General features: G+C 43.8%; 1 protein-coding gene across 1 annotated transcript; it reads left to right on the forward strand.

The window, feature by feature from the left end:
• The first annotated feature begins 7,043 nt into the window (after positions 1–7,043).
• On the forward strand, positions 7,044–8,529 carry LOC127319509 (acyl transferase 15). The gene has a single exon (XM_051349484.2). The coding sequence runs from the start codon at positions 7,125–7,127 to the stop codon at positions 8,355–8,357; it is 1,233 nt and encodes a 410-aa protein (XP_051205444.1). The 5' UTR covers positions 7,044–7,124; the 3' UTR covers positions 8,358–8,529.
• The last annotated feature ends 4,071 nt before the right edge of the window (positions 8,530–12,600 follow it).

Below are 12,600 nucleotides of genomic sequence, written 5' to 3' on the forward strand. Positions count from 1 at the left end.
CATGCGTTTGGAAAATTACTACAGTGAAAAAGGCTGGCGAATACATCACAATTCCTCGGAATCGTTCCATCTCATTAGAACTGTAGAGCACTACCAGATGTCCAAATTTGTATAAGAATGTCATGATAATCAACCAATCCCACTATGCCTCTTATCGAATTTAGGTTCTGCGTTTATGTCCCATAGGTAGATTTTGTCCTTTGCATTAAAATAACCACCACATCTATGTTCTCATTTTTCTTCCTTTCTTCTAGAAATTTAATTCTTACATCTGGGATTTTTCTTTTTCAGATTGGTTTAGCGTTCATTTGATTTTCTTGCTAATACAATTTATTTCTTGCGTTCTTATATATAGCATCCTTGTTTGTGCATCTTGTTTGTCTATTAATAATATGGAAATTTACCTCTTTGATGTTGCTTATATTTTTCTAGTTCAATTCCTATCAGTTTTAAACATCTTGTTGATTTGGATCTTGACTATTCAAGGCTCTTCACTGCCTGGTTTTCTCCCTTTTTCAACTTCTTCCTGAGTACGCATTTAGTTTGTATTTGTCGTACTTTCTACATGTCTTTAATTTCGTCTTCAAATCCATTAATTTATTCACTTTGGTTTTATATTGTTTCAATTTTCTCTCATATTGTTTCCTCTGTGTTCGTATTAAATTGAATAGCTTAGCTCCCACGCGTTGCTGCAGAATTTTTTCCGAACTTTTGTATAATCATATTTGAGGGATACTAACGATATTTTTAAGGCTAAGAAAAGCATACGAGGTGAAAAAATAGAGTAGGGGCATGTTTACACTGTATATTTGTTTCATGTTTGGATTGATGTCCTTCAAATTACTTTCACCTACATGCGGGAAAGCCTATATAGTATTACGGTTTACTATAGGAATCAGTAGTCTCATGTTGTACAGTCCATGAGGCGGACCATTGAGTGGTGTGGTCGCAATACATATCGCAAATAATAGAACACCAATGTGATAATGAACCATTCAATGTGTTATGGTATGACATTGGGCAACAAACTTCCTTTCAATACATGTGTCTAGGTAAACCACTTTGAATTTCTTGCATGCTACATCGTGAATGCAACAAAAGGGACCAGAAACGACATGATAATATTTCACCAGTTAATCAGTATAGACATGTTGGTTAGACTAAGATGCTGAATAGATATGTTGTGGCCTGATGTCTACTCACGCTTCTTTTCCTGATGACTACATACTTTGTCCTGCCTACATGGGTCCCAGATGCCATTCCCATCGGGCCCACATGGAGATGTGTCAATTCTGGACACGTGGCCCCGCATGTCAGAACCTATTAACGAGATGCCACAGTGCCAGTTCCATTTTTCTGCTGTTTTTGTATTTCAGAAAAGTTGTAGAGGAAATATTCTTGGAATTGTACGAAACACCCGAAGTTAATATTTTACTGAAACGAAGATGAAGTCCATAGGGGGGGTTGAAGAGGCGTAGCAGGGCGGCCAGACCTACCCTAGGCGGGGCCTGGACCTGGCCCGCTGATGTCTACTCACGCTTCTTTTCCTGTAGACAGTGTTGGGCCTCCAAGAGCAGAGGTTTGTAGAACAGCAGCAAGTTTTCCCTTAAGTGGATCACCCAAGGTTTATCGAACTCAGGGAGGAAGAGGTCAAAGATATCCCTCTCAAGCAACCCTGCAATCACGATACAAGAAGTCTCTTGTGTCCCCAACACACCTAATACACTTGTCAGATGTATAGGTGCACTAGTTCGGCGAAGAGATAGTGAAATACAAGTAGTATGGATGTATATGAGTGGTAATAGCAATCTGAATAAAATATGGCAGCGAGTAAACATGCAACAGAACAGTAAGTAAGCGGTGTTTGCAGTATTGGAAACAAGGCCTAGGGATCATACTTTCACTAGTGGACACTCTTAACATTAATCGCATAATAAATAGCTTCTTCTCATATGTGCTACATACACTCTTTTGTTGGATGACAAACACCATTCGTTGTGTAGGGCTACAAGAGCTCCCTCAAGCCGGAGTTAACAAGCGCCACAACATTCGGCATTCATATTTAAGTAACCTTAGAGCATAATAGATCTTTGCAAAATAAACCGAGAACTAACATAGCATACACACTGTCCACATTACACTATGAAAGGAGGAATAGATCACATCAATACTATCATAATGATAAAAACTCCATAACCTACAAGAGATCATGATCATAGCCTACGACAAGAACCACATGATGCACACACTGGCACCTTTACACCATGCAGGAGGAATAGGCTACTTTAATAACATCACATGAGTAGCACATAGACTAGTAGCGATACAAAGCTCATCATATGGATCTCAATCATGCAAAGCAATTCACGAGATCATTATATTGGAGTACAGAGAGAGAGATTAACCACATAGCTACTGATACAGCCCTTAGCCTCGAGGGAGAACTACTCCCTCCTCATCATGGGAGCAGCAGCGTTGATGGAGATGGCGGTGGTGTCGATGGAGAAGCCTTCCGGGGGCACTTCCCCGTCCCGGCGGCGTGCCGGAACAGATACTCCTGTCCCCCAGATCTTGGCTTCGCGATGGCGGCGGCTCTGGAAGGTTTCTCGTACCGTGGCTTATTCGTATCGAAGATTTAGGTCAGGGGCTTTATATAGGCGGAAGGGCAGCCTCGGAGGGGGCCTGGTGCAGCCACACCATAGGGGGGCGCGACCACCCCCCTGGCCGTGCCGCCTTGTGGGGTGGGGCCCCCTGGCACCCCTCTGGCGCCTCTCTAGCTCTCTGGAAGCTTCCGGGAAAAATAAGATCTTGGACATTGATTTCGTCCAATTCTGAGAATATTTCCTTACTAGGATTTCTGAAACCAAAAACAGCAGAAAACAGGAACTGGCACTTCGGCATCTCGTCAATAGGTTAGTTCCGGAAAATGCATCAAAACGATATAAAGTGTAAACAAAACATGTAGGTATTGTCACAAAATAAGCATGGAACATCAGAAATTATAGATACGTTTGAGACGTATCATGGCCCATGAAAACAGCCAAAATGGAAAAATAGTGAGTTTACATGATGTCCAATAATCTCGCCCACAAGGAGCCAACATAAAAGAAGATCATCCCAGGACCCAACAAAATGTGATTCTAGCCCACAACAACGGACAAAAAACTCGATTCACTTGAATTTTTTTGTGAATTTTCGATTTAGTTTACTTAGAAACCTTTTTAGATCATAATATTATGTATTTTCTGATTAAGTGCCTACCAGAATTCAGAGGATATGTAGTTAGTCGTAGGACCACATAACAGCATGCTCTAACACACAAAATCAGGGGGAAAATAAAAACATGATTCATTAGACATGAAAATCGTCCAATGACCACTAAATTGTGCAAGAAATCCCACAAAAATGGCCACGAAAGAAAGTATAGAGTTTACTTCTAGCGAAATCAAGCAGACAAGGAAATCATCCCTTGAGCCCAAAATAGTGATCTATATATCGAAGGAAAAGAGAAAACATGGTGTTTCGTACACATATATTAGTATAGGTATTTATATAAAGGGATCAGCCGTATCCGGAAATATTCCAAGATACCAATGAACTATGTGTTGGTAAGCGTTAAAAACAAGAAGAAATGGAATCAAATATTTTATATGAATTCGAGTAGTCCTCTATCGCGATCCAAAAGACATATTATCGTTGCAGAAAACCAAAATTGTGTTCTATAGCCACAAAACTGCGAGAAGCACAATAATTACTATATTTGGCAACATCACACTAACCGTTTACAAGATTATCATCACCTAGATATCCTCACATGGCTACAAAAAACATGAAACATATCTCCACAAAATGGCTAGAAAAAACCCTTAGCACAGATAGTGATTGTAATGAATTATGGGTTTCACTGATTCTTCCCAACTGTGGGTATATGTATAAAAGAATAGGTGCTTCTAGTAGGTGTCCTTCAGATGAATATAAATCTTTACGAGACATCGGCTACTGGGAGAGGTGCATGTTTGAAATGGTGTTGGTACAAGAAGGAGGCGATTGTGCCTCTGGGCATATGGTAACTAACGAAGCGGTTGGAAACTATTCATACTACACCCCCTTTTCACAAAGTTGTTTTTTTTTCTTGTATACTCTTGAGATATTGACCTTGATCAATCTTGAGTAACTCCTTCAAAACTGTTTGTGAAAAATATGTTACTAAATTTCTTTAAACCAAGTAAACAAAGTAAGGAGAAAATGATATATACAACATATAACGATTATTGTCTCTTAGGTAACTCATAGGAGAAAACCTTACAAAGAAGAAAATATACTGTAAGCAAGCTTAGAATTTCTCCCCTGAATCCGATGAAAAGAATGTGAAGAAAATATTATTTGATACGTTGCTAAAACTTCTCATAAATATAGAGGAAATATCCTATAAGTAAACGTAGTCATACCAAAATTTAACTATTATCTTTGGTTTGGTCCAAACAAATAGTTTTTTCGAGTGATGGGTTGTTCTCTCATCACGAGGTGACATGGGATAGGGTCCGCAAAAGCGGGATCCCGTTGATCTCGCAAATCACAGTGATTATTATAATAAATTATAGTATAACAATTTCATTGCCCATAGAGATTAATGATTTAGATTTCCCAATTGTTTCAGTACGCTGATGACACTTGTTAATATTGCCAGCTGATTTAACTCATATTTTGGCACTAAAGGATATGCTTCACAAATTCACTCTTTCTACTGGGTTGAAGATTAACTGTCATAAATCCAGTATGTTGCCTATCAATGTTACAATTGAGGATTTGAAAGTGCTTGCATATGCTTTTGGCTGTCAGATAGCATCTTTGCCTTTCACTTACTAAGGTCTGCCTTTGGGAACAACCAAACCAAAGTTAAATGTCAACTTTCTTTCTATTTTCATTGGAACTGCCACCTGGAATAATTAAGCAGCTGGATAGAATTCTCAGGCAATGCTTATGGAGAGATAATATTGATACTCCCAAACAATCTCTTGCTGCTTGGGATATGCTGTGCAAGCCAGAGCACAAATGGGGGGGGGGGGGGGGTGGGCATAGTAAATTTTTAGAAGCAAAATGAGGCACTCTTGATGAAACATCTTGATAATTTTTTTAATCATGCTGATGTACCATTGGTGAGTTTGATATGGCAGGCATATTATGAGGACTCAGTACCTCAGTCTGAGAAGCTATGTGGATCTTTTTGGTGGAGGGATGTTTGTAAATTACTGGACAAATTCAGGGATATCTCCACTGTGATACCTGGTAGAGGAAATACTTTCCTTTTTTGGAGTGATAGTTGGTTGTTTGATGGATCAGTACAGCCTATAGAACAAAGATTCTCAAGACTGCACTCATATGCAAAAGAACCAAATTTAACAGCCAAGCAAGTCTATAATTGTCCAGTCTTTGTAGATTTGTTTCATTTGCCCCTGTCTGCTCAGGCCTATGAGGAGTTCCAGAAGGTTGATGCGATTATGAGAATTTCACCTTTATCTGTTGCATATGATGTTTGGCAATACAGCTGGGGTAAGTCCTTCACTGCATCCAGATATTATCAGCATTTATTTGCACAAATAACAGTTATGCCAGCCTTTCAATGGATTTGGAAGTCAGCTTGTATAATGAAGCATAATTTTTTTTGCTTGGCTGCTGCTCAATGATAGAATCAACGCCGGAGATTTACTGCAAAGAAGGCATTGGAAAGTAACAGAAGATACACATTGTGTGTTATGACTAGGGAGGCAATATGAGGATAGAATTCATTTGTTTTTTGAATGCAATTTTAGCCAGAGGGTTCGGAACTATTTGCAAATCAGTTGGACGCCTGGATAGGAGGTGCAAAGGATTTTTCTGTGGCTAAGCTAAATTTTGGTAAACCCTTCTTCATGGAGGTAGTCATCTTAGCCTGTTGGAATATTTGGAAGCAAAGAAATGAAAAAATCTTTCAAGGGGAGGGGCCCATGTTTTTGGGATGGAGGAGAGGCTTCTTACATGATATATCCTTGCTTGAGCACAGGATAAAGAAAAAACATCCTAATTCTCTTTTAGCCTGGATAGGCAGCTTGCAGTAAGACTTTAAGTTTTTTAATGTTAGTTTGTACAGGTAGGGTTTTGTTTTCTTTCTCTTTTTTTTCTATGCTTGTACATATGGTTTGAGGTTGGTAATAAATTGTTGTGGGGATTTTTGCCTCACAGTCTTTTTTTTAAAATTATACTATAACAAACTAATACTTGTATGTGTAAGTTGTATTAGTTGTAAACCAATCCGCTCCGCTAGTCGCGCCGCTTGCAGCCGTACGTTTTTTTTTAATATGAAACATAGTATAAACGCTCACAAATACGTACATAGACGCGCACACACATCCTAACCCTAAAAACATGGCGGAGAAAGTGAGTACAAGAGATTTAATAAGTCACTATAGACGCCTTGCTACCGATGGAAGCACGGTCTTCCTTTGAAAGAGTGTTTCTCCTTTACGAGACTCCAAAATATTGAACACTTTTTTTTTGAGAAAACCCCAATTTAACGTATTAAGTTGCCCCAGATGCGCATTTTGGCCCACAGGAGTGTTTTGGTCACTCTGTCACGGTGATCGTTAGTTTGCTAAAATGGTCAATTGTGCATATTTCAAATTGCCCCCTAAAAATTGTTTTTTCAATTTTTTTAGTCGTTGGTTTGACCTTTTTAGGTGGCAATTTGCAAAAAAATAGTTAGCCACATCAGCAAACTAACATTACATGATGATCAAAACATTTGCGCGGGCAACTTTTGACCCACAATTCACGGATTGCAAGTTCGTGACCAAAACGCACATCCGGAACAACTTGATAGACCAAATTAGAGAATTTCTCTTTTATTTAATTTACTTATGATTGGCATTAATTCCTGACCATCCAACAAGAGGCTGATTTTCTGACCTATATTGTAAAGGATAAATGCTTAAAAATTGCCGTAGAAGAATAGGTCGTGCAATCGTGAGATGCGAGCGTTTACTTTTGTGCGCTTATAAACCACATAAATTTTGGAGCTCCGTTCGAGAGAGCAGGGGAACTGAAGATAATAGGAAAATAGACCGTGCAATCCTGCATAACGTAACATTATGATCGCTGTGGTGACCAAGTCCGTCCCGGTGGTCGTCCGCCCGTCGGAGCCGGCCGGGGTGGGCAACATCAACCTCTCCTCCGTCGACGAGTGTCACGCTGGTCTTCCGGTGACTTCGCTACTGGTATTTGACAATCCAATTGTCGACCCAGTGGAGACCATCAAGAGGGCCCTGTCGGAGGCACTGGTCCATTACAGGCCAATCGCCGGCCGGCTTGCCGACGAAGGCGGCGCGCTCCGCATCGCATGCACCGGCGAGGGCGTGTCGTTCGTGGGCGCGTCGGCCAGTGGCAAGCTGCCGCCGACGTCGGCGACGCTACAGATCAAAGACGTCGCGCTTCAGTACCCTGCCGATCTGTGCCGCCACAGCGATCCCTTGCTGCTGATGCAGGTGACCGAGTTCTTGTGCGGCGGTTTCACCGTGGCGGCGACGTGGAACCATGCCGTCGCCGACGGCAAGGGGATGGCGCAGTTCTTGCAGGCCGTAGGCGAGCTCGGCCGAGGGATGCCCACACCGTCCGTCCTGCCGGTGAGGTCGTGCGAGGAGGCTGGCTCGCTCCCGGTCGTCCCTGCATCGGCGGTTGCCATGCACAGGGCCGTCATGAACCTCGCGAACAAAGACCTGGTCGCTCTAGATGTCACCGTGCCATGGAGCTTGATCCGCCGCATCAAGGTCGAGTATGGCTGCACAGTGTTCGAGGCCGTCGCCGCCGTGCTCTGGCGGTGCCGCACCCGAGCTGTCATCACGGACCCCGAGGCTGCCGCGCCACTCTCTTTCGCGTGCAACTTGCGCAAGCATTTGGGCACCAAAGACGGCTACTATGGCAACTGCTTCACCCAGCCGTTGGTCTACGCCGCCGCCGGCACGGTCGCGAACTGCGAAATCGGAGACTTGGTGAACCTCATCAAGTGTGCCAAGGAGAAGGTACTGCTGGACACCTCCAACGGCGAGAGCGAGAGCGAGAGGCAGGGGAGCACACCCACAGTGGATCAAATCAAAAACCTCTTGTACAACATCCTTGCTGTGGGGAGCTGGAGAAACCTAGGTTTCGACGGCGCCGACTTCGGCCATGGGTCGCCGTCGCGCGTGGTATGGCACATGGAGCAGGTGGCCGGGCCGTGCTGCATTGCGTGCCCACCCTGCAAGGGGAAGGACGGGGTCAATGTGGTGTCCCTCTGCGTCAAGCCGGAGCATGTCGATGCCTTCTTAGCGGAGCTGGCGTCCATGTGACTCGTTATCGTCGCGTCGGTGTTTAATCCACGTAACAGTCGCATGATATATTATAGTAATAACAACACGCCGGCGTGTATTCTTTCTATGTGTATATCAACACGAAAATTTACTTGCTGGCGGAAAATAACGCACCGTCGAGGACTAACTGTATGAAAACTACGTAGGAAAACTAAATCAGAAAAGTTTGGGCGGAGAATTACTGTCAAAGACAAAAATTACCGTCGAATACTGACCACTAGTGGAAAACAGGGCTTTCGTGGGAGCCTTTTGTCGCGGGCCCGTCTGGAGCCGCGACAATTGGCGTGGCCACGTCGCCCCGAAACCCTTTGCGTTGCCCGAGGCCTTTTGTCGCGCCCTTTTGTCGCGGGCCGTATAACAAGCCGCGACAAAAGGGGTCTGAGCTCTGGCGCCTCATTCCAGCACCCCTTTTGTCGCGGGTCGTAGTACGGCCCGCGACAAAAGGGCCATGCCTATATATATGTACACGCTGCCAGCCCCCCACCTCCCTACATTTTTTTTCCTTGGTGGTGAAAGGTGGAGGTGTATGCTAGCTCATTTTTTTCTTCATGTGCACAAGAGGTGTTTGATGGAATGCTTGTGAGGGATGCCACTTGATTTTAAAGATATCTTCTCTTTTTGATCCTTTAAGGTTAGCAACTATTTCCTCGTATATACATAGTCCATAGACCGTACAATACTAATTTTAGCAAAGTGATTGCATCTGATACATAATTGTACTTATGATGCAGATGAGTCATCCATGGATGTACGGTAACCGATGTGCTCCCGCTTTCAGAGATGGCGTGAATTCTTTCCTGCTTGTGGCCGAGGCCAACAAGTCGAAGCAAGGTTTTATGTGCTGTCCATGTCTGAAATGTAAGAACGAGAAGGATTACTCTTGCTCAAGAGACATTAAGAGCCACCTGCTTCGGTTTGGATTCATGTCCAGCTACAATGTTTGGACCAAGCACGGAGAAGAAGGGGTTATGATGGAAGACGGCGATGAAGAAGAAGATAACGATAACCAGTACCGATCTATGTTCTCTGAATGCGATGATACCGCAATGGAAGACAATGAAGAAGAAGGAGGTGAAGAACAGGCAGCAGATGATCCTGTTGATGATGATCTTCGTCGGGCCATTTCTGATGCAAGAAGAGACTGTGGCACGGATAAGGAGAGGTTGCAGTTTGACAAGATGTTAGAGGACCACCACAAATTGTTGTACCCAGGTTGTGAAGATTGGCAGAGAAAGCTGGGTAGCATATTGGAATTGCTGAAATGGAAGGCAGAGGTCGGTGTGACTGACTCGGGTTTTGAAAAATTGATGATAATATTAAAGAAGTTGTTTCCAAGAAATAACGAATTGCCCGTAAGTACATATGAAGCAAAGAAGCTTGTCTGCCCTCTAGGATTAGATGTGCAGAAGATACATGCATGCATTAATGACTGTATCCTCTACCGCGGTGAGAAGTACGAGAATTTGAATAAATGCCCGATATGCGGTGCCTTGCGGTATAATATCAGAAAAGATGACCCTGGTGATGTCGAGGGCGAGCCACCCAGGAAGAAGGTTCCTGCGAAGGTGATGTGGTATGCTCCCATAATACCACGGTTGAAACGTTTGTTCAGAAACAAAGAGCATGCCAAGTTGATGCGATGGCACATGGAAGAACGTAAGAAAGACGCGATGTTGAGGCACCCCGCTGATGGTCGGCAGTGGAGAAACATCGGGAGAGAGTTCCCGGATTTTGCAGGTGAGGCAAGGAACTTATACTTTGGTCTAAGTACAGATGGCATGAATCCTTTTGGGGAGCAGAGCTGCAGTCACAGCACCTGGCCCGTGACTCTATGTATCTACAACCTTCCTCCTTGGTTGTGCATGAAGCGGAAGTTCATTATGATGCCAGTGCTTATCCAAGGCCCAAAGCAACCGGGCAACGACATTGATGTGTACCTAAGGCCATTAGTCGATGAACTTTTGGAGTTGTGGGGCAAACCAGGTGTACGTGTGTGGGATGAGCACATCGAGCAAGAATTTAACCTACGAGCATTGCTATTCGTAACCATCAATGATTGGCCTGCTCTTAGTAATATTTCAGGACAGACGAACAAAGGATACAATGCATGCACACACTGTTTAGATGAGACTGAAAGTAAATATTTGGGAAAAAGCAGAAAAGTTGTGTACCCGTTCAATCGTCGTTTCCTTCCGCACAAGCATCCCTTAAGGAAAAAAAGCAAGCATTTCGATGGCGAGGCAGACCGTCGTCCGAAGCCTGTCCCCCGTAGTGGTGCTGATATATTTGACATGGTCAAGGATTTAAATGTTATCTTTGGAAAGGGTCCAGGCAGTCAACCTGTTCCGAAAGACGCCGACGGACACGCGCCCATGTGGAAGAAGAAATCTATATTTTGGGAGCTAGAATATTGGAAAGCCCTGGAAGTCCGCTCTGCAATCGACGTGATGCACCTGACCAAGAATCTTTGTGTGAATATTCTAGGTTTTCTGGGCATGTATGGGAAGTCAAAAGATACAACAGAAGCACGTGAGGACCAGAAACATCATAAAGGACGAGACGGCAAGCATCCATGGAAGTTTGAAGGGCCTGCCAGCTACGCTCTTACCAAACAAGAGAAGGAAATATTTTTTGAAGCCCTATTCAGTATCAAGGTTCCGTCTGGTTTCTCATCGAATATAAAGGGAATAGTAAATATGAAGGAGAAAAAATTCCAGAACCTAAAGTCCCATGACTGCCACGTGATTATGACACAATTGCTTCCGGTTGCATTGAGGGGACTTTTACCAGAAAATGTTCGACTAGCCATTGTGAAGATATGTGCATTCCTCAACGCAATTTCTTAGAAGGTAATGGATCCAGAAACTTTGTCAGGGTTACAGGCTGATGTGGTCGAATGTCTTGTCAGCTTCGAGTTGTTGTTCCCACCATCCTTCTTCAATATTATGACGCACCTCCTCGTTCACCTAGTTGAAGAGATTAGAATTCTCGGTCCTGTATTTCTACACAATATGTTCCCCTTCGAGAGGTTCATGGGAGTCTTAAAGAAATATGTTCATAACCGCGCTAGGCCGGAAGGAAGTATCTCAAAGGGCTACGGAACTGAGGAGGTCATTGAGTTTTGTGTTGACTTTCTTCCTGACCTTAAGCCGATTGGTGTTCCTGAATCTCGGTATGAGGGGAGGCTGACTGGAAAAGGCACACTAGGAAGGAAAGCAAAGGTGTGCAGGGACAAGATTTCTTTCAATCAAGCACACTACACAGTTCTATACAATTCCATCTTGGTGGCTCCGTACATCGAGAAACACAAGAATGTTTTACGAGAAATAAACCCGGGGCAGCCCGAGTCCTTGATTACACGTCAACACATGAATACCTTCGGCAGTTGGTTGCAAAGCCATCTCATGAATACCACTGTTGTAGAGCAGCTGTACTTGTTGGCCAATTTACCATCTTGAAACATATGTACATTCCAAGGGTACGAGATAAATGGGAATACATTTTACACGATCGACCAAGATAAAAAGAGCACCAACCAAAACAGTGGTGTCCGCTTCGATGCAAAAGACGAGAATGGGAAGACCACCATATATTATGGGTACATAGATGAGATATGGGAACTTCACTATGGATCCACTTTTAAGGTCCCTTTGTTCCGGTGCAAATGGGTGAAGCTCAACGGTGTACAGGTAGACGATAAGTACGGTATGACAACAGTGGATCTCAACAATCTTGCGTACATGGACGAGCCATTCGTCCTAGCCAGCGAGGTGGCTCAAGTTTTCTACGTGAAGGACATGTCTAGCTGATACGTCCAATTTGCATCACTATTTTGTATCATAATTTGCTGTTATTCATTGATATATTTCATATTGGGACACAATACTTATGTTATTTCATCTATTTTGCATGTTTCATCATCATTGGAGGATCAAGCACCGGAGCCAGGATTCTGCTGGAAAAAGCACCGTCAGAACGCAATATTTCGGAAGATCAACTGTGGAAGGGAATTTCACGTAAATTCCTATTTTTCCAGAAGACGGAGGGAGCCAGAAGGGGAAGAGGAGAAGAGCCACTGTGGGCCCAGACCACAGGGCGGCGCGGCCCAAGGCCTGGCCGCGCCACCCTGTGCTCTGGGGGCCCCACAGCCTCTTTCGCCTCCTTTTCTTCGCGTACTCCTTCGTCCCGAAAACCTAAGCCACAGAGGGATCCTCACGAAGGG

The sequence above is a fragment of the Lolium perenne genome, chromosome 5 (assembly GCF_019359855.2).
Source record: "Lolium perenne isolate Kyuss_39 chromosome 5, Kyuss_2.0, whole genome shotgun sequence".
In the NCBI taxonomy this organism is placed as follows: domain Eukaryota; kingdom Viridiplantae; phylum Streptophyta; class Magnoliopsida; order Poales; family Poaceae; genus Lolium; species Lolium perenne.

Bases quoted from the DNA above. Each gene is read 5' to 3' on its own strand.
- LOC127319509 (XM_051349484.2), top strand. From the start codon at position 7,125: ATGATCGCTGTGGTGACCAAGTCCGTCCCGGTGGTCGTCCGCCCGTCG.